At 46.6% G+C, this 21,805-nt stretch overlaps 2 protein-coding genes and 2 long non-coding RNA genes across 25 annotated transcripts in view; 2 read left to right on the top strand and 2 right to left on the bottom strand.

The window, feature by feature from the left end:
• LOC127001239 (sodium-coupled monocarboxylate transporter 1-like) overlaps positions 1-13,372 on the top strand; it is an 85,489-nt gene extending 72,117 nt beyond the window's left edge. For all 6 annotated transcript variants that reach the window (XM_050865530.1, XM_050865524.1, XM_050865526.1 and 3 more), the window contains 10 exons: positions 80-1,138; positions 1,972-2,160; positions 4,721-4,875; positions 5,717-5,857; positions 7,264-7,476; positions 8,368-8,486; positions 8,885-9,042; positions 9,628-9,872; positions 10,347-10,441; positions 11,054-13,372. In XM_050865530.1, coding sequence (XP_050721487.1) covers positions 812-1,138; positions 1,972-2,160; positions 4,721-4,875; positions 5,717-5,857; positions 7,264-7,476; positions 8,368-8,486; positions 8,885-9,042; positions 9,628-9,872; positions 10,347-10,441; positions 11,054-11,349 — 1,938 coding nt within the window. In that variant the 5' untranslated portion in view covers positions 80-811 and the 3' untranslated portion in view covers positions 11,350-13,372. The remainder of the gene's footprint in view (positions 1-79; positions 1,139-1,971; positions 2,161-4,720; positions 4,876-5,716; positions 5,858-7,263; positions 7,477-8,367; positions 8,487-8,884; positions 9,043-9,627; positions 9,873-10,346; positions 10,442-11,053) is intronic.
• LOC127001245 (uncharacterized) lies at positions 7,454-8,345 on the bottom strand. Its single transcript, XR_007754963.1, has 3 exons — positions 8,279-8,345; positions 7,809-8,185; positions 7,454-7,600 (listed from the first exon to the last, which is right to left on the bottom strand). It is a non-coding gene; the product is annotated as an uncharacterized LOC127001245 (long non-coding RNA).
• A 789-nt stretch (positions 13,373-14,161) lies between the features above and the next one.
• On the top strand, positions 14,162-19,251 carry LOC127001242 (uncharacterized). 5 transcript variants are annotated; one of them, XR_007754948.1, is made up of 4 exons: positions 14,166-14,640; positions 17,146-17,476; positions 17,582-17,777; positions 18,282-19,251. XR_007754948.1 is itself a non-coding variant. In XM_050865538.1 (3 exons), exons 1-3 carry the CDS (start codon positions 14,410-14,412, stop codon positions 18,349-18,351), a joined length of 927 nt encoding a protein of 308 aa, XP_050721495.1. In that variant the 5' UTR covers positions 14,182-14,409; the 3' UTR covers positions 18,352-19,251. The 5 variants fall into 5 exon arrangements, 4 of the variants coding, with proteins under 4 accessions (XP_050721494.1, XP_050721495.1, XP_050721497.1 ...); XM_050865538.1 differs by lacking the exon at positions 17,146-17,476 and having other exon boundaries at positions 14,182-14,965; positions 17,477-17,777; XM_050865540.1 differs by lacking the exon at positions 17,146-17,476 and having other exon boundaries at positions 14,225-14,965.
• LOC127001243 (uncharacterized) lies at positions 19,010-20,002 on the bottom strand. 13 transcript variants are annotated; one of them, XR_007754960.1, is made up of 3 exons: positions 19,400-19,905; positions 19,289-19,362; positions 19,010-19,251 (listed from the first exon to the last, which is right to left on the bottom strand). It is a non-coding gene; the product is annotated as an uncharacterized LOC127001243 (long non-coding RNA). The 13 variants fall into 13 exon arrangements; XR_007754961.1 differs by having other exon boundaries at positions 19,326-19,362; XR_007754959.1 differs by having other exon boundaries at positions 19,326-19,399; positions 19,437-19,905.
• Positions 20,003-21,805: the final 1,803 nt, after the last annotated feature.

Here is a 21,805-nt window from a genome sequence, read left to right as displayed (position 1 = left end):
ACATCGCACACACATAAATAAACACCAATCATTCACAAACATCCATAAAAAAACTCTATCATATTTTCTTCCTTTACAGATGAGAGTCGACCCACGCCCACCACGCAGAGACTCGCGCTGAACGGAGGCAGAAGAGGAGTTATCGGGGCTGTTGGATCATCGGGCTGCCTTCTTACTCGACCGGGCTGCCTCGCTTCCCGACCGGGCTCCTTGCTAGTCGATCGGGCTTCTAGAACTCAACCGGGCCGCCTTGCTACTCGAACGTCGGCTATTGAACCACTTCGAGAAGAATCACGTCTCACTCATCATACGAAAACCACACATTTGGGAGCCATTTTAGAGGGATCGAAGACCGTTTAGCATCAAGAGAGACTCTGGCATACGATCAACAGCAGATTAGCCATTTGAGAGCTATTTTTGAGGCGTTCAAGGGCGTTAAGCATCAAGAAAAAGACATTTAAGAAACTCTGACCCACTAACAGCAGTATATTAGCCATTTGAGAGCCATTTTATGAGGATCTCAAGACCACCAGCCATTTAAAGGAGTTTGCCATACGAACCAGAGAACCCAAGAGCCACTGCATAGAAAACGGAAAACCACAATTAACTGGAGGCGCAAAGAAACGCGGAAAAGAAGGTGAACCAACAGAAAGCCATTTAGGAGAGTGTGCCATACGAACACCACACCCCAAGAGCCACGGCAAAGAAAACGGGGAACCACAAGGAACTGGAGGCGCCAAGGGACACGAAGAGGCGGTGAAGAGCCAACCAAGTCACGTGATTCACTACCAACCACCACAAGCTCAGCACAATGGGTCTAGGCGTGCTGGACATGGTGCTGCTGGTACTGTCACTGATCCTAAGCGCTATCGTGGGCGTGTACCATAGCGTCTTGGGGCGGAAGGCAACGCCACTCGAGTATATGCTTGGAGGACGAACCATGAGTCCCTTCCCTCTGGCGCTGAGTCTCATGGTCGGCACAGTGTCCGCTATTACCATCATGGGCAACGCCGGGGAGATGTACGCCTATGGGACTCAGATGTGGGTCATGGATATCGGGATGCTGGTGGGACTCATCGCCATCGCCAAGTTCTTCATCCCTGTCATGTACCCCCTCCAGATGGTGTCTATGTACCATGTAAGTAGAGTGGTCCATTTCTTTCTTCATTCCTTCTGCTTCATTCTTTCCTAGTTCTTACTCTCTCTAACTTGGCCTCTTGTTCCTTCTCTTTTGCTTCCTTCTCTCCTAGTTGATACAGTTTTCCTTCCCTTTAAGTGTAAGTGATTCTCTGTTTCTTGTGTTTCTGCTTCTTTACTCACTACTTTTTAATACATTTTTTTTCTTTAATATGATACCACGATTGTTTTTTTTTTCCTTCATTTTAATCCACAATCGTCTTCTATTCTCCTTCATCTTAATGCCACGATCTTCTTCTATTCTCCTTCATTTTAATGCCACGACCGTCTTCTTTTCTTCTTCATTTTAATATCACGATCGTCTTCTATTCTCCTTCATTTTAATGCCACGACCGTCTTCTTTTCTTCTTCATTTTAATATCACGATCTTCTTCTATTCTCCTTCATTTTAATGCCACGACCGTCTTCTTTTCTTCTTCATTTTAATATCACGATCGTCTTCTATTCTCCTTCATTTTAATACCACGATCGTCTGTCTTTTCTCATTCATCTTAATACCACAATCGTCTTCTAATCTCATTCATCTTAATACCACACTCGTCTTCTAATCGCCTTCATTTTAATACCACGACCGTCTTCTTTTCCTCTCCTTCATTTTAATACCACGATCGTCTGTCTTTTCTCATTCATCTTAATACCACAATCGTCTTCTAATCTCATTCATCTTAATACCACAATCGTCCTCTAATCTCCTTCATTTTAATACCACGACCGTCTTCTTTTCCTCTCCTTCATTTTAATGCCACGATCGTCTGTCTTTTCTCCCCCACGCAGTACATTGAGCAGAGGTTCCAGTCCAAGTTGCTGCGGCAGGCCACGGTCTTGCTGCAGCTGGTTGGGGGCTACATGTTCATCGGGTTCCTCCTCTTTCCGCCCTCCCTGGCCCTCGAGAAGATGACCGGCCTCAGCCTCTACCTCAACATTGCCATCATCGGGATATCCTGCACGCTGTATTCCACCTTTGTGAGTATGCGTCTGTCTGTCTCTCTGTGTCTTTCTGCGTGTTATGGGAGAGTCTTTGGTTAGAGAAGTTACAGTAGTTAATGAAAAGCATAGAAGTGTTTGGTTAGAGCAGTTACTAGTTAGATTATTAGTTATGATCATGGTAGAGTCTTTGGTTAGAGAAGTTACAGTAGTTAATTAAAAGAAGTGTTTGGTTAGAGCAGTTAGCAGTTAGATTAGTTATGATCATGGTAGAGTCTTTGGTTAGAGAAGTTACAGTAGTTAATTAAAAACATAGAAGTGTTTGGTTAGAGAAGTCAGCAGTTAGATAATTAGTTATGATCATGGTACAGTCTTTGGTTAGAGAAGTTACAGTTGTTAATGAAAAGCATAGTCTTCGGTTAGAGAAGTTACATTAGTTAATTAAAAGCATAGAAGTGTTTGGTTAGAGCAGTTACCAGTTAGATTAGTTATGATCATGGTAGAGTCTTTGACCACGATCAGGAGAGTTGGCACCCACGTAACCCTTTTAGAGAAACAAGTGACTCGATAACAATCCAATCCAATCCATCTTGAGTAGGATGCGACACTTCCACGCAATCTGAGGCTCCTAAAACAAGAATCCACTAATGACTGTATGCACTGACACTATAGGTAACATTTTCAAACGACTCGGGCTCCCATCACACCTATTTCCCAAGGCCACAGAGAAGATTAACCGGGTCTTAATAGGTGCTTTTCCCCGTTTAAGAGGCACCAGTCGTGTAGAACCGTCACTAGCATCACATAACAGGGCGTGGAAATCTCAGCAACTTCTATTCGAGAGGCTTTTCAAACGAGCGAACTTGGGTGCCGATGTGTTTAGTAATAGGACCTTCATTCTCTCAGCTGTTATTAAATGTACGTGTCTCTGTGGTTAGTAAAAGAGAGATAGAGCAAACAGTCGTACTTACGGAAGCGTCTCCTTGGTGGTGATGGAGTCGTTGCCGAGGTCACTAGATGATTCCATGTTTGTTTATCTTCGTCGGGGCGGTGAGGGCGGGGAATAAGGTGGAGTTCGAGTATAGCTTGCCGTTTTGTCAGTCCTTCCTAGAGTTTCCGTTTATTAATACACTTTTGTACGCTGTTAATGAAGAGTAATGAGGCGGTGGATGGGTGTAGCTTGCTCTCTGTCAGTCCTCTTTACACTTCAAGCTGATCAATACACTGTCACTATACGCAATACGCTATACACGGACAGTTCATCTAGTTCACAGTTACTGCTACACTTGTTTTACGCCGTTAGTGAAGAGAAACTAAAGTGGTGAATGTGTATCTTGCTCTGTCAGTCATTTTTACGCTACAAGCTGATCAATACACTGTCACTATACGCCATTCACTATACACGGACAGTTCATCTAGTTCACAGTTACTGCTACACTTGTTTTACGACGTTAGTGAAGAGACACTTAAGTGGTGAATGTGTATCTTGCTCTGTCAGTCATTTTTCATTTCATACTTATCAATACACTGTCACTACACACGATCACGGTTACTGGTACACTCTTTTACGCCGTTAGTGGAGATAAAACTGAATGAAGGGAAGGTGCGTCCGTTCCCCTTCACTACCAACGGGCAAGTGGTCGTGGACTCGTGGTGTTCCGGGTTCGTTCGCTTCGACCCCTGCCTCGACTCACTCCCCGAAGCAGCTGTTCCCTCGCCGTCACTGCTGGGAAATATTAAGGATACTTGTAACTTCCAAGTGATCTATATGATAAGTTTGTCGTTAATGGAACCTATCATTATCATGTTTTTTGTTAATGTAGTGGAATATTAATTGCGTAAAGGCCAACCTATTCAGTAAGGCTTCTAGTTAAGTTTTAAAAAGACAGGCTCCTGAAAAGAAAATATTGGAACGCAGTCTAGTGTTTATGATACTTTACATATACGCAATGGCTAATGTATTTTCTTTGGCGTATCCTCATTTTGTATGCAGCTATTTATTAACCTAAACTCTCATACACATACTCGTATTAATAGAAAAAAAATTACTCGGATAGCATTTCACATATAATTCTGTTGTAAAACGTTGAAAAAAAAGTTACATATTCGTGAGGTAAGTTTGTCTATGGAACTTATCAATATCATGTCTTTTGAGAGCCATTTTAGAGGGTGTAACATCAAGAGAAAGCCATTTAATAAGACTTTGCCTTCTGACAGCCATTTTAGAGGGTGGAGCATCGACCTCGTTATGTAGCCTATACCCTACGTGCATGGTGCCCCTCCGCTCCACTAAGCTTCGTTATGTAGCCTGTGTGTGTGTGTGTGTGTGTGTGTGTGTGTGTGTGTGTCAACGTGCCAGATTGTCGTACTCAGCCTCTCATATCTACCAACTTCCGACCCAAATACTGTCTCCTGGGCCCCAATAACTAGATTCCTTTATATTCATCGTTAAAATAGTTAATTCCTGGTGTTTCTTGGCAATAGTTAGGCATTAAAAACCGGTAAATACTATGCTCTGGGTACGATAATCTGGAAATGTGTGTGTGTGTGTGTGTGTGTGTGTCCCTCCTCTCCACTGAGCCTCGTCATCCCCACACAGGGCGGAGTGAAGGCGGTGGTGTACGCCGATACGCTGCAAGCCTTCGTGATGGTGTTCGGCGTGCTGGCCATCGTCGTCCAGGGCAGCTTGGCTCAGGGGGGCCTCGACAATGTCCTCGACATAGCCTACCACGGCGACAGGATCGAGCTCTTCAAGTAAGTCATGCTCCAGGTGCTTGGGGGGGAGGGTGAACTGTATTGGTTAAGTTCGGTGAGCACTTGCTGGATGTAGCTTGATGTGGTGGAAGATTGTGACTGTTAATGTGTTCTTTAGGTAAGTCAAATTGCAGGTGTTTAGGGGAACGTGTATACTGTTGGATAAAGGTTTCGGGGATACCTGTTTGATGTGGCGGAGGAATGTGATTGTTAAAGGCAAGAGTAAATCGAGTTCTTCAAGTAAGTCTGAAGTTCCAGGTGTTTGGGGGAAGCTGAATTATATTGCTTAAGTTTGGGGTGATACTTGCTGGATATAGCTTGATGTGGTGGAGCAATGTGACTGTTAATGGGTTCTTCAGGTAAGCCAAGTTGCAGGTGTTTAGGGGAACGTGTATACTGTTGAATAAAGGTTTGGGGGATACTTGCTGGATGTAGTTTGATGTGGTGGAGCAGTGTGTCTCTTAATGGGTTCTTCAATTAAGTCCGAAGTTCCAGGTGTTTGGGGGAACGTGTATATGTTGGATAAAGGTTTGGGGGGATACTTGCTGGATGTAGTTTGATGTGGGGGAGGAATGTGATTCTTAACGGCAATAGTAAATCGAGTTCTTCAAGTATGTCATGTTCCAGGTGTTTGGGGGAAGCTGAATTCTATTGCTGAAGTTCAGGGTGATACTTGCTGGATATAATTTAATGGTAATAGTGAATCATAACGACCAGTAAGTGGTAAGGTAAGGTAAGTAGGTCAGGTAGGTTGGTTAGTCGGTTTCGTAAGTTGCATGCTCGGGACGTGATGATGATGATGATGATGCTGACTCCCCCCCCCCCCTCCCTTCCCCCACAGCATGAGCCTGGACCCGTACCAGCGCCACAGCTTCTGGCTCTGTCTCACCCTCGGCTTCTTCTACACGCTCAGCAGCAACGGCGTCAACCAGAGCCAGGCGCAGCGATACTTCAGCACCGGCAGCGTTCGGCAGGCCCAGTGGTGCGTGTTTTATTTATTTATTTACTTATTACAGCAAAGGAAACAGCTCAAGGGCAAAAAAAAAAAAAAAACAATAATGAAAAAAAGCCCGCCAATCACTGCTCCTATAAAAAAAAAAGTTAGGAGGAGTGGCCGAAAGAGGAGGTGGCCGGGAGGAGAGGTGGCTTTGTGTGTGTGTGTGTGTGTGTGTGTGTGTGTGTGTGTGTGTGTGTGTGTGTGTCATGGTGTCTGAGGTCCGTACTGTCAAACGCTTTCGGTTCTCACAACAATATATCCAAAAGCCAAAAAGGAAACTATCACTAGGCTCATAAAACTATCCATGGATATACCCACAACAACCTCTCTGAAAGCTTTATCCAGTGTGTGTGTGTGTGTGTGTGTGTGTGTGTAAGTAACCCCCGACATGTTTGAGAATATGTGTTTTAGGCCATACTTAAACATATCGGCGGCCAAGCACACACACACATTTGACAAGGCTTTCATAGGAGTTGTGGGAGGCATATCCAAGGGGTGGGGGAGGTTGGGGGGTAGTTGTATGCCCCTGGTGGTAGTTCGACAAGGCTTCTCTGGCATGAACGTAAAAAAAACAGTCATGGGGAGGTGATTGATCTTCTTTTCGGTCTTTGGTAATAGTCAACATGAGAGGCGGAAGCGTCTGAATAACGACCTAATAGAATGGATATCCTTCTCTCCTTGACTGTGATTGGCTCCTCTCCCGTGGTGGAAAGGACTGTCAGGCTCCTTCTACCCACACTCCTGACACCCCCATACACAACACCCAAGCTATCAAACAATATATCTAACACCCCCCACCTCGTTCAATCTCCTTCTCAGGGTGTTGAATTCTACTCCACCGTCGCTTTCTTCATCTCCTTTCCCCCTTCCCCATACAACATCTTCCTCCTCCTCCTCCTCCTCTTCATTCTCCTACGCCTGTCAAACAATACATCTAACACCCCCTCGTTCATCCTCCTTCTCAGGGTGTTGAATTCTACTCCACCGTCGCTCTCTTCATCTCCTTTCCTTATACAATATCTTCCTCCTCCCCCTCCTCCTCCTCCTCTTCATTCTCCTACGCCTGTCAAACAATACCTCAAACACCACCTCGTCCATCCTCCTTCTCAGGGTGTTGAATTCTACTCCACCGTCGCTTTCTTCATCTCCCCTTTCCCCATACAACATCTTCCTCCTCCTCCTCCTCCTCCTCCTCCCCCTCTTCATTCTCCCATGCCTGTTAAACAATACATCTAACACCACCTCGTTCATCCTGGGTATTATATTTCTCTTCGCCGTCGCTTTCTTTATCCAGTCAACCTCCCTCCCTCTTACCACCCGCCCCCCTTCCTCCTACAAACATAATATCCTCAAAACAATACATCTAACATCCTTTTTATCCTCCTCTCCAGGGTCTTGTACTACTCCGCCGTCGCTCTCTTCATCCTTCGGGGGCTAATCAACCTCTCGGGGCTGGTCATGTACGCCCACTACAAGGACTGCGACCCCCTCGGAATATACAAGGACCCGACAACTATTCCGGTTCTCTACGTGATTCAGGAGCTCACCAAGATACCGGGGCTGGCGGGGCTCTTCGTCGCCGCCGTGTACGCTGCTGTGCTGAGGTGAGTTTTGTCTAAGACCTTACCTACCTATAGTACGTACTGACCGACCTCATTTGCCTTACCCAAGCCAAACCTAACCTAACTTAACCTAGCCTTACCTAACCTAAACCTAACCTAACCTAACCTAGCCTAACTTAACCTAGCCTTACCTAACCTAAACCTAACCTAACCTAACCTAGCCTAACTTAACCTAGCCTTACCTAACCTAAACCTAACCTAACCTAACCTTGCCTAACTTAACCCAGCCCACCCAACCTAAACCCAACCTAACCTAACCCAACCGAGCCTAACTTAACCTAGCCTTACCTAACCTAAACCTAACCTAACCTAACCTAACCTAACTTAACCTAGCCTTACCTAACCTAAACCTAACCTAACCTAACCTAACTTAACCTAGCCTTACCTAACCTAAACCTAACCTAACCTAACTTAACCTAGCCTAACTTAACCTAAACCTAATCTAACCTAACCTAGCGTAACTTGACCTAACCTAACTCAAACCTAACCTAGCTTAACCCAACTTAACCTAATCTAACCTAACCTAACCTAGCCTTACCTAATCTAGCCTAACCTAAACCTAACCTGACCTAACCTAAACTAACCTAAACCTAACCTAACCTAACCTAACCTAACCTAACCTAACCTAACCTAACCTAACCTAAACCTAACCTAGCCTAACCTAACCTAACCTAACCTAACCTAACCTAACCTAACTTAAACCTAACCTAATCTAACCTAAACCTAACCTAACCTAACCTAACCTAACCTAAACCTAACCTAGCCTAACCTAACCTAACCTAACCTAACCTAACCTTTTATTTAGACCTTGGCCCTATCTACCTTACTTGCCTTTCCTAACTCTTCTAACTCTTCCTCACCTGCCCATTCCAGTTCGGTGTCGACGCAGGTGAACTCCATGACGGCGCTGCTCTGGGAGGACTTTCTGAAGGTGCTTCCCGTCTTCCGGAACTGGACCGATATTAAAGTTGGCTACCTGCAAAAGTTCATTGGTGAGTGCTTGTCTGTCTGTTTGTGCTTCTGTCTCTGTCTGTCTATGTTTCTGTTTGTCTATTTCGTTCGAGTCTCTTTTGTCTATCCAGTGAAGACGACTCAATAAGATTCTCTCTCTCTCTCTCTCTCTCTCTCTCTCTCTCTCTCTCTCTCTCTCTCTCTCTCTCTCTCTCTCTCTCTCTCTCTCTCTCTCTCTCTCTCTCTCTCTCTCTCTCTCTCTCTCTCTCTCTCTCTCTCTCTCTCTCTCTCACACACACATAACCCCACCCAGTACACACATACCCCCCCCCACACACACACACACACAACCCCCTCTCTACTCACATTAGCCCTTCATTCCTTCACCCTCCCCCCATACACACACTCTCCCCTACTCACTGCTCTCTCCCCCCCCCAGTGTTCTGCTCCGGCATGGTGGGGCTCGTGCTGGCCATCGCTGTGTCCCAAATGGGCTGGTCCTTCCTCCGCACTGTTCTCGCCATCAACGGAGCTCTCACGGGACCCCAGATCGGCCTGTTTATGGTGGCCCTCTTCCTCCCGTGGGTCACTGCCAAGGTGGGTACAGGTAATGCTTGGGGGATAGGTTACAGCTGCGCGTGGCCTCGGTGCTCATCTCCGTTGCATTGACTTTTGTGGCTGGGTGATATTTTTTTTCTCTCTCAACGGTAGAACAGGAAAACACCGAACGTCTGAAAAAAAAATGTAGCCATAACCGTAATAACAAAAACACTTAACAGATCTGAATAAAAATATCTTACCATTCACAAACAAAATTTCCGCCCCGGTAATGTTAGATCATTGAGTGCCGGGAGTCGAACCCATTTCCTCTGAGCAGGAGTCAAGGCAGCAAACCAACTGAGCCACCAATGAGCCATGTAGGTCACCGCGCCAGCAGTCTCTTCTGCGGCCTGTGCCTGACGCCCCGGCCCCGCACTGTGGACATGCTCGTCGCTGGCTCAGTTGGTTTGCTGCCATGACTTCTATTCAAAGGGCACGGGTTCGATCACCGGCACTCAGGGGTGTTACATTAAGAGAACTGGACAGGGAGGATCCTTTCTCCCTCAAACGGCGTCATCTGGCTGGGTTCGTGTTCTCCCTCCCTCCCTCCCTCCCTCTCAGAATCACTCCCTTCTCCCTTAGGCGGCCTCCCTGGGCTTCGTGCTGTCCATCGCCTTCAACGTAATGATGGCGTCGGGACAGCTCACCATCCCTAAGGCGCCCTTCCTGCCGCTCTCCAGGGATGGCTGTCCTGCGCCCCCCGCCACCACCACCATCACTCCCAACATCACCTCCGACATCACCACCACTTTGGCCTCCATCACCACCAGTGTCATCATCAACGCCACCACCACCGCCGCCTCGCCGCCGTCGCCTGTCAACACCCCGTAAGTCAGGGCTCTTCAGGGTTAATTAAAAGTCAGAAGAGTATCAATATTCAGCTGTTCACGTCACGCTGTACTGTCCAAACCCTTTATGCAAGAGTTAACCAATATCTTCATTCTTTCATCCCTTTCACTGGTAAACTCTGACACAGCCTTCCTTCGTCTGTATTTCCCCTGCCTACGACTTGACCTCTTTCAAGGGGGGTATATCAGGACACCTCTCCTCCCGAAACTGACCTCTCTTTCGGCCACCTCTTTAGATTCTTTTTGTGAGCAGCGAGTAGCGGGCTTTTTTTATTTTTTATTATTGTTTACTTTTTTTGTGTGCCCTTGAGCTGTCTCCTTGTTGTAAAAAAAAATAGGAGCAGTGATTAGGAGTCTTTTGTGTCATTTATCTTTGCCCTTGAGCTGCTTCCTTTACTGTAAATAAAATAAAAAAAAATGTTGTTCTTGACTGACTGATGTTCTTTACGCCAGGGGAGAGTGGCTGTTCGGGCTGTCCTATTGCCTCAACCCTGTGTGGGGGACGGTGCTGTGCATGCTGATCAGCCTCCTGGCGGGCGCCGTGACAGGTGAGTTCATCCAGCACACCCGCTGCGGAAAGTGCTGCGTGCGAGGAGTCGCAGGATAGGAGAAGTTGGAGAGCTTGGCCACCCTCACCATGTTGTCACCGGGAGAGCCGCGCGGAATTCAAATTAATCCTGATATTAGTGTTTGTGTCTAGGTACTTTTCTGAGTTCTTGACCATGCCTAGAGCAATTCAAATTAATCCTGATATTAGTGTTTGTGTCTAGGTACTTCTCTGAGTTCTTGACCATGCCTAGAGCAATTCAAATTAATCCTGATATTAGTGTTTGTGTCTAGGTACTTCTCTGAGTTCTTGACCATGCCCAGAGCAATTCAAATTAATGCTGATATTAGTGTTTGTGTCAAGGTACTTCTCTGAGATCCTGACCATGCCCAGAGCACAAAAAACACCACTGCATTAGCATCAGTTTGAATTTCGCGCGGCTCTCTTGGTAACACATGGCGCCCGTGATGAAATTAGCCTCTTGCAGACTCCTTACGTTCTTATGTTCTTATGTTCTCCTCTTCTGTGGCCCTGGCAGTATAACAGTAGGCTCCGCAAGAGGTAGGCGACCGTCTGTTAATCTTAATGACTTCTTAATATCTTGCTTCCCTAGGCTGGAACGAACCGAGTGACATCAACGAGAAACTGATCAACCCGCGGATGTGGAGGATCTTCCAGAGGTCCCTCAAGCCCCAGGCCAAGGAGTGGTTCTACGAGAATATCCTGAGGCGACGGTCTTCAATAGGCCACGATGCTAACGACGACGAGGAAGCGACTATCGAGCCCCTCAACAACAAGACAAACATGATCAGCGACAAGGAGGCATCGGAGGAGCCTCTCAACAACACCACGGCCCGGACGATCAAGGACGCGAAGGAGCACGAGAGTGACGCTAAGGGGGTCGTCTGAGTCTGAAGGCGCCGCGACAACTCCTGACCGCCTCGATGGGAAGAGTCACCCCTGGCTTGGATCTCGCCGGGTGATGTGTATATATTATGTAAATGTAAATTATATCTAAAGTAGCGATAGTTATCTCTTAAGGTTCTTCGTGTGTGTTTGGATGGAGAAAACAGAAGTTGTCCTAGAGAAGAGTCAACTTGGACATCAAACGTGAGACTCATGTGCTTTTTATGTAAACTTAAATCTTGTTACTTTATTTGGCAAGAGGTGGATCCAACAGGTAAAGTACACCGTTTCCTAAGAGCGTGCAGTCGACCCTGGCTCCGATCTCGCTACATCTGTGCCATTTCTTGCGTAATTCCAAAGAAACGTTTATTATTTTTATATGTATTCTTAAGGCAGTGCATACTTAAAGACAACAAACGCGGGGCATCGATTGCAGTGCGGTGGGAGGTGCGTCAACGATGTGGACTTCGCTGTAAGTGCACGAGTGGCCGAGTGACCGAGTGAATGACCCCTCGACGTGACTGGTTCCCAAGACGCCACACCCCGCTGGATGACCCACGGAAGGCGATCTAAGAGGCCAGCCAAGGTCACACATCCCTGCTTAACCCCTTGACTGTGGATTTCCCACAAGAAGACATCACCAAGCTACAGGAGTGGAACAAAAAGTGGCTGCTACAATTCAGTGAAGAAACATGTAAAGTCCTGCACCTTGGGAGGGGATATCCAGCATACCACATGGGAAACACTCCACCATCCACCACAGAGGCAGAGAAAGACCTGGGAGTGTATGTTACCAGGCTACCAGTGAAGGGATATCCAACACACCAATACCACATGGGAAACACTCCACTATCCACCACAGAGGCAGAGAAAGACCTGGGAGTGTATGTTACCAGGCGACCAGTGAAGGGATATCCAACACACCAATACCACATGGGAAACACTCCACTATCCCCCACAGAGGCAGAGAAAGACCTGGGAGTGTATGTTACCAGGCGACCAGTGAAGGCGAAATCCATGCCAATCGCAGCGGACGGGTTAAGTCATAGGTGGGCGCTGTATCCCTTGCCGAGGACGCACCGTTGGAGTGGCCACCATGAGTGCACCGTCTGTATCCCTCGACTGTACCAAAGGAGACTCACTAGATATTGGTGCTCCAGGAAGTTTGCCCCCCTACCCCCCCATCCCCACCCACCATACACACACACACGAGTGGTTTGGACTGACACCAGCCTAGCAACCTTTGTGCTGGAGGGATGAACACAGTGAAACACCCACCCGGCTTCCTGTGCGGGGTCCCATGTGAAGGGGTGCCCACTTCCTCTTGTACCCTGAACCCAGCGGCCATGTTCTTTCTCCTCCTAGAGACTGTGTGCTCCGTGTTCTCGGACGCTTGCACCTTTCACATCAGCTATTTCCAGAGGTCGAAGAGGAGATTAATCGGGTTATCATGAGTTTCACGTTCACGGTACAGAAGAAGGGTCTGACTACCACCAGAGTCATAAAGCTACACCTGGAAACGCCCACAACCCCATCGATGCCTTGTCAAATATGTGTGCCTGGGGGCGGGAAGGTTTGAGAATGCGACCCTGGATTCCCGTGTTCTCATTTCGGCGCCCAAGTGCACACATTTACCAAGGCTTTCGTAGGCGTTGTGGACATTTCCAGGGGTAGTTTTATGACCCTTCTCGTAGTGTGGTTCTTCTCTAGTGACATGAACCAAAAAGAACACTTATTAGACCCCGATTAATCTCCCTTTTGGGCTTTGGATATAGTTGGTGTGAGGTGGAAGCGTTTGGGAATAACGACCCAAAGTATGACTGACTCACGCGATTTCTGTTCCATGACGGACGCGAGTGTGAACCAAGATCTGAGTTTTATGTGGAACCAAAGACCGATCTGTGCGCGTGTGTGTGAGGAATGCAGTGGCGGCAGTCCTTTATTTGTGTTATGAAATGTACTTATTCAGAATGTTAATCAACTATTTTTTATGTAAAGAGTAGTAATAAATGGAAACGAAAAAGAAGTATTCGTCACCAAAGTCCTAAAAACTCTGTAAGCAGCGGCAGTGAGGGAGAAGCTTCTAAGGATACGGAGACAAGCAGAGGATAACGTGTTAATTCCTAAGGTGAGAGAGAGAGAGAGAGAGAGAGAGAGAGAGAGAGAGAGAGAGAGAGAGAGAGAGAGAGAGAGAGAGAGAGAGAGAGAGAGAGAGAGAGAGAGAGAGAGAGAGAGAGAGAGAGAGAGAGAGAGAGAGAGAGAGAGAGAGAGAGAGAGAGAGAGAATAGGAAGGGAACTGATATGAAAGATTAGCAAGAGACGGCTGGAGTTTCTGGGACGCTACGAGAGGTGGAGAGGTGGACAATGCGAGCTTGGCGGGAAGAGTGCTGGGCCAAAGTGCGCGAGGAAGACAGCGAGAAGACTGCATGGGTGATATAAAAAGAATAAAAAGAGCAGCTGGTGGTGGCCATTCTGCTGCAGCGCATACAAGGGACAGGGAGTCGAGGTAAGCCATGGTCGCCAACTCCAACAGGGACGCGGCACTTCGGTAAGGTAAGGGGAGATTTTTTTTAGGCAAGGGGGGCAGCTCAAGGGCGAAAAACAACAACAGCAACGAAAGAGCCCGCCAGTCACTGCTCCGACGAAAGAAAACAGAACGAAGGGCCAAAAGAGAGGTCAGGTTCGGGAGGAGAAGTGGCGTGATACGTGCTGTAGGAAGGAGGAGAATATAAACTTGTGCCGAGTTATCTCCATGTAGGATAACACACTTCCGCCATGACACACATTTTCTTTTTATTCAGTGGCGCTGGCGGGGACGAGGGAGCGGCTTTGTGGCTAGGAATATAGGAAGCTTTTGAAGGATTTCCGCTTACAACGAATTTCATAGGCGACTAATTTGAACGATCTTATGTTAATGTGTGTGTGTGTGTGTGTGTGTGTGTGTGTGTGTGTGTGTTTAAATCGTTTCCATCGTGGCACTGTTACCATGTCATCGTACAAAGGACATCCTGCCCCTACACTCAGCTGCCTTACTCCCAGACAGTCGCAGGCACTGAGGCAGGGATGGCGGGCCGTGTGGCTGTGATAGTTTTCCTCTCGTTGGGTCTTGCAATCGCCATCAGCCACGCCTCGAGTGAAGAGTGTGACACATTTGAAGAAGAAAATAAAAAAGGAGAAAGGGAAGTAGAAGAAAATAAAGTTGATACTGTTTACGATATCACGAGTCGCAGCAGCCGAAAGTCAGTAACCTTGTACGTGAAGCCGGGACAAGACTTTCAGGGAGTAAGTCTTGAGGTGACACAAGTGCAAAATCCGACACATGTGGTCTGGTTTCCTGTTGATCAGCTCTACACAGGCACCAAGTGGGTCGAGCTGAAAATGATAGTACGCACAGAAGGAAATAAGAAACCTCATCACGATCTCTACTTCGAGTTAAAGAGTGGTGACTGTGAAAAGGTGTGTAAGAAGTCTTCGAATCACTATTACAATATGAGGCTGCGTGTTGTGGCTCATGGCTCATCCACCTGGCGATGTGAGAAACCACGAAACATGAACATCGAAGACCGGTCCAGGAAGCTGCCGTTCACCACAGACACAACCCAGTGCAAAAACCCACCAGGTCATAACCAATCAGATATCACAGACCCCACCCTCAAGCCAACTACTGGCACCACAACGAGTCCCATCACTTCCACACACCGAGGAGAGACCACCCCATCCACCGCCTCGCCCACGGCAGCGCCCACGTCAAACCTGATCATAATAGTGCCGGTGGTGGTGGTGGTGGTGGTGGCGGTGGTGATAGTGGCGGTGGTGGTGTACTGCCGGATGCGACAACGAAGATCAGTGACATCTGGTTAGTTTTTTTTTTTGTGTGAGAGAGAGAGAGAGAGAGAGAGAGAGAGAGAGAGAGAGAGAGAGAGAGAGAGAGAGAGAGAGAGAGATTGTGGGGGGGGGGGGGTTATCCCTCTCCCTTAGGCTAAGTTTCCTGCTCACAACCCCCCCTCCCCTTCTTTTTTTTTGGGGGGGTTACCACCTTAAGTAAGTAATCCATTCCTTCCTAATCCTCTGTTTTAACTGGTGGGGTTACACACACACACACACACACACACACACACAAACATGTTCACTGGTTTTGCTGTATGGCTTAAGTGATATATTTTATGTCTGCGCAACTCCTCTTCCTCTTCTTCCTCCTCCTCCTCCTCCTCCTCCTCCTCCATTTCCACCATCTCTTCCTCCTCCTCCTCCTCCACCATCTCTTCGCTTGCTACTACGATAATAGAACCACCACCACCACCAACATTAATAATAGTCTAATAATAATAATAATAATAATAATAATAATAATAATAATAATAAAGCAATAACAATTAAGACTATCAGAATATAAGGAGTCTGTATCTCCTGTAAATCTAACCCCACCTAACCTCACTATCAATGAACTTCTCTAACCTCTTCTTCAACGTGTCAGTCATACCGGCACCAACACCATGGCTGCCGAGCCTGTTCCACTCATCCGCCACTCTGTTGGTAAATCAATTCTTGCCCATGTCTTTGTTGAATCTGAATTTATCCAACTTTAACCCATTGCTACGTGTCCTGCCCGGCTCTTTTACCACCAAAACCTTATTAACATCACTCTTATTAAAGCTCTTCATCCATATATAAACTTAGATCGTCTCCTCGCCCACTGTGCCTTTCTAGTGTGTGAGTATTTCACCGCGGCCTGATCACGAGTTGGACTCGTAATCGTCAGCAAGTACCCTCACGATTAGAGCAAGTCTCATTAGTCGATCTCAGGGCACTGCCGGGACCTCACACACTAAATACCCCATCCCCCTTGCTCAAGGGGGGACAGTAACCACTCCCATAGTACTTCCATTTGAAACTGACCTGTGGGCCCCATCGGCCAGTTTCAAATGTCAGCTAATATGTCAGCTATTTACTACCTTTAAATGAATTTAATTAAATAAATGGAAAATCCAGTAAGGTCATATTGTGTCAAGATTGTTTCGTTGTAAGGATCATAACAAAGATTTTGAATAAAATACCACGACACTTAACAACGTTGTCGAGTGTCGTGGTATTTATACAAAATCTTTGTTATTATCCTAAAAACGAAACAATCTTGACACAATATGACCTTACTGGATTATCCATTTATTTAATTAAATTCATTTAAAGGTAGTAAATAGCTGACATATTAGAGGAAGCGAGAGGTGTTGAGAATGTGTGGCAAGGCGCGGGGCGGAGCTGACCCCGCACCGGCCAGTTTCAAAGGGAAGTACTATAGTCAATAGAAAGAATCCGGCCTGACCAGGGCTCAAACTGCCGCCTGTTATTAGGCCGTGAACCCTTGCAGCACAGCGTTCTAACCGATTGAGCCACCGAAGTGTGTGTGTGTGTGTGTGTGTGTGTGTGTGTGTGTGTGTGTGTGTGTGTGTGTGTGTGTGTGTGTTTAAATCGTTTCCATCGCGGCACTGTTACCATGTCATGGTACAAAGGACATCCTGCCCCTACACTCAGCTGCCTTACTCCCAGACAGTCGCAGGCACTGAGGCAGGGATGGCGGGCCGTGTGGCTGTGATAGTTTTCCTCTCGTTGTGTCTTGCAATCGCCATCAGCCACGCCTCGAGTGAAGAGTGTGACACATTTGAAGAAGAAAATAAAGAACGAGAAAGGGAAGTAGGAGAAAATAAAGTTGATACTGTTTACGAAAGCAAGAGTGACAGAAAACGAAAGTCAGTAACCTTGTATGTGAAGCCGGGGCAAGGCTTTCAGGGAGTAAGTCTTGAGGTGACACAAGCGAAAAATTCGACACATGTGGTCTGGTTTCCTGTTGACCAGAGCTACACAGGCACCATGTGGGTCGAGCTGGACATGTTAGTAAAAACACACACGAAAAGAAATCATGGGCCTCCTTACGTGCTGCACTTCGAGTTAAAGAGTGGTGACTGTGAGAAGGTGTGTCAGACGTCTTCGAGTTACTATTACAATATGAGGCTGCGTGTTGTAGCTCATGGCTCATCCACCTGGCGACGTAAGAAAACACGAAACATGCACATCGACAAACAGTCCGAGGAGCTGCCGTTCACCAAAGACACAACCCAGTGCATAAACCCACCAGGTCATAACCAATCAGGTATCACAGACCCCACCCTCAAGCCAACTACTGCCACCACAACGAGTCCCATCACTTCCACACCCCGAGAAGAGACCACAAACCCACCAGATCATAACCCACCCGGCAACACAAACTACATCCTCAAGCCGCCTCCCCCCATCACCACGCCGCCCATCCCTTCTACACCGCCTATGTCAGGGCTGATCATAATATTGTCGGTGGTGATGGTGGTGGTGGCGCTGGTCCTGGCTGTCGTGGCGGTAGTGGTGTTCTTTCAAATTCAACAACTTGTCAACACCCTCGCGTTAGTATAGTGTGTGTGTGTGTGTGTGTGTGTGTGTGGGTGGGTATGGGGGTGGGGGGGGAGGTAATATAGATAGATAGATAGATATATATAGATAAATAGATAGATAGATAGATAGATAGATAGATAGAAAGAGAGTACTGTTCAATCGTTCTTTCTTTCCTAGGTCAAGCTTCTCAGCACGAATACTTCTCCTCCCATTCTCTGTCGCTTCAAGTATTCCATTCCTTCCCAATCCACTACTTCAACCAATGGAGCAAAACACACACTCACACACACACACACACACACACACACACACACACACACACACACACACACACACACACACACACCTTCATCATGTCCAGTAAAGTCTAGTCTTCCCATCCTTCCCTCTCTATCCACCATCTCCTCCTTCTCTTCCTCCTGCTACTGCTACAATAGAACAACAGCTAATAATGATAATAACGATAAGAATAACAGCAAGAACATAAACACTAACGCAATAATATCTATCAACAGTCTCAGAGACCAGCCATCCTCGACAACCGGATCCGGCCACGCCCACAAGAGCTTCAGTCCACGTCATTGAGAACAGTCTGTACGAACCTTTCAGCGGCCCCCAGACAAGACCCGCCGCCAGGGGACATCAAGAGCAAGTGCACGTCATTGAGAACAGTCTGTACGAGCCCTTCAGCGGCCCCAAGACACAGTAACACGACAGACACACAGGAACACGATAGACACACAAACACGGCAGCCACACAGGAACACGATAGACACACAAACACGGCAGCCACACAGGAACACGACAGACACACACAAACACGGCAGCCACACAGGAACACGACAGACACACACAAACACGGCAGCCACACAGGAACACGACAGACACACACAAACACGCCCGGCGGCCCTGCGGTGCGTGCAGGACGCAGGCCTCCCCAAAGTGTCTCATCAGGTCTGTTCCGCCGATCATGATGTAAACGTGCCGGAGACTTGTTACTTTCATTATTATTTTTTTGTGAGTGTGGGTGTTCATAAATTGATGTACCATGAAAAAAATGAAGGATTATTTACTATTGTATCTCATGAATACAGAACTAGAAGTTCTTTCATGGATTTACAAGTTACTTTTCAAGATTTTTCTTCTTCATATATATAGAAGTGTAGTTTATAAAGCAGCCAATATATTGAACGCTGTTTCACTAGTTTTCAAACTGTGCAATAATTACTTTTTTTTATTCTAATCCAATTATACTGTGCACACCTTTAGTTAATATTGTGCCTCTGAATACTGTGCACACCTTTAGTTAATATTGTGCCTCTGAATACTGTGCACACCTTTAGTTAATATTGTGCCTCTGAATACTGTGCACACCTTCAGTTAATATTGTGCCTCTGAATACTGTGCACACCTTTAGTTAATATTGTGCCTCTGAATACTGTGCACACCTTTAGTTAATATTGTGCCTCTGAATACTGTGCATACCTTTAGTTAATATTGTGCTTCTGAATACTGTGCATACCTTCAGTTAATATTGTGCCTCTGAATACTGTGCATACCTTCAGTTAATATTGTGCCTCTGAATACTGTGCATACCTTCAGTTAATATTGTGCCTCTGAATACTGTGCACACCTTCAGTTAATATTGTGCCTCTGAATACTGTGCATACCTTCAGTTAATATTGTGCCTCTGAATACTCCAGTGTCACACAGTGCATGATACTGTGCCATGCTCGGGTTGATTTCCATGCCATTTTGTTCACTGATGTCTTTTTTCCCTTGGTGTGTTGATGATTACTGTAGCCAGAAATGTACTAGTCTTTAAGCAGTTCACTGCCGCCTTGCAGAGGCTTGGGCCAGGGTTTTGGCCTGTAGGCCTGCAGCCCATGTATTCCTCAGCGCCCTTTACTTCAGCGGCGTGCCTCGCTCACACCGGCGTGCAGTTATCGCCGAGAGGTCACGAGCCGTCTTTTCCTGCGAGGCCAGCACCTCCCGGCCCTGCCTCCCCTGCCGCGGGAGAAGTCCAGCTGAGCGAATAGCGATCACCAGGGCGCTGAGCAACCAGGGTCACACGGCACCGCAATGTGACGAAATATGAAAAAATAAATGTAATTGACAAACAGAAGATTTCATTCTCCTGTGCGTGGGCGGCGAGCTGAACTAAAACAAGTCTGAGTGGTGAGCCTCGTCATGCCCGTCCACAGCCTCGGCACCGTGTGGCTCTGTACCCCGGCAAAACGATGGCGAGGAAGGTCTGGAGCGTCCAGCGCCTTCAAAACAGAACAATGGACGTGAAAAAATGAAATTATTTTTAGTATCATTATTATCATAGAGAGAACTAGCACTGATAATACCGACAATACATGATTACAAGTATTATTAAAATTGGTATTGCTATTACTATAACGATAACGATACAGAGAGAGAGAGAGAGAGAGAGAGAGAGAGAGAGAGGGGGGGGGGGAAGGGGGGGTATAAAGGGGGTTCTGTTAATCTTGAACTAAACGATTTTCTCCACCGGATACAACGTCCTGCTTTTTTATCAACAATACGAACGTCATGGTTTGTGTGTGTGTGTGTGTGTAAGAGAGAGAGAGAGAGAGAGAGAGAGAGAGAGAGAGAGAGAGAGAGAGAGAAAGGAAGCCAGAGAGAAGGATATTCATAAATAACTAACTTCAAACGTATCGCGTCCTCTGTGTCTAGCCTCGCTCAAGCCGCTCTTTGGTGACGGCGTGTGGTAGCCATAATACCCTGGGCCCGAATTTACAATTAATCTTAAACCGCTAAGTTTGACTTTAGGGCGAGTTTAACTTTATTCTTCATCTTATCCCTCATAAGTTGGTCTTAGCTGACGGGATATTTTAGGCGGGCCCAAACCCGTCTTAAGGAGCCTAAGTCGAACTTCAGTCGCCAAGATGGCCGAACGTCAACAAGCCCGTCAGCGCCTAGTGAAGACTTTTCAAGAGCGAAGAGACGTTCTGAATACTTTGAGTGACGCAGAACTATTGAAACGCTACAGACTGGATCGTGCAGGAGTACTGTTCGTAACGGATTTGGTGAGAGGGGCGCTGCAAAGCCCTACTTCAAGGAGTTTTGCATTGACACCCGAAATGAAAGTAATTATTACACTGCGTTACTAAGCAACGGGGAAAATGCAGATGTGTAACAGTGATGATCTTGGTCCATCACAGTCGTCAGTAAGCAAAGCGATCACCGATACCCTCAAGGCACTTACACAACCAGCCATACTTGTCCAATTCATTCGATTTCCTCGCACCGTCCCTGAAATCCGAGAGAAACAACAAGAATTTGTGCAAGTTGCAAACTTCCCTGGCATTGTTGGTGTAATAGATTGCACGCATGTCAGGATACCCCCAGGGAATATGAAGCAGACTATGTCAACAGGAAGAATTTCCATAGCATAAACACACAATTAGTGTTTGATGCCAAATATAATATTCTTAATGTTGTAGCTAATTGGCCTGGGTCCACTCATGATGCTCGTATTTGGCGTGAGAGTGGCCTCAAACGCATGTTTGAGGATCATCGTATACCACCGGATTCATGTCATCTATTAGGGGACAGTGGCTACCCTTGCAGACGGTATCTGTTGACTCCCTTCCCTCTACTATGTGTAGAGTGTGACAGTCTCTCCAATTCACTCCCCTTTTCCTCTTGGGAGAAGTGAAAGCGGCAATATTTTCCATGATTACTTCGTCAGAGGGAGGGTGATGCAAGAATGAGGAAGACGAACAGGAACGCGTGTCCGTGTTTACATTCAAGAGAAAAAAGAAAGAATATCACCTTGCGCGGATGATAAACGTAACCTTTATTTTATAAATACTACCTTATTATGCCCATATTTCTGAAGTATATCATCATGTAACATTGATAAAGTAGTATTACTACATATTCAATCACTGAAGTGTCGCAATTCTGCAATTTAAAAAATACATCTTTTGCCAGGACAAATTTTCATACTGGATCAGCTGCCGAGTGAAGTTGAACTTATTTTTTCATTTAAGCTCAGCTATAAGTT

Source organism: Eriocheir sinensis, chromosome 20 (assembly GCF_024679095.1).
Source record: "Eriocheir sinensis breed Jianghai 21 chromosome 20, ASM2467909v1, whole genome shotgun sequence".
Lineage (NCBI taxonomy): Eukaryota > Metazoa > Arthropoda > Malacostraca > Decapoda > Varunidae > Eriocheir > Eriocheir sinensis.
The sequence above is the reverse complement of the archived record's forward strand: the minus strand, read 5'-3'. Positions and strand labels throughout refer to the sequence as shown.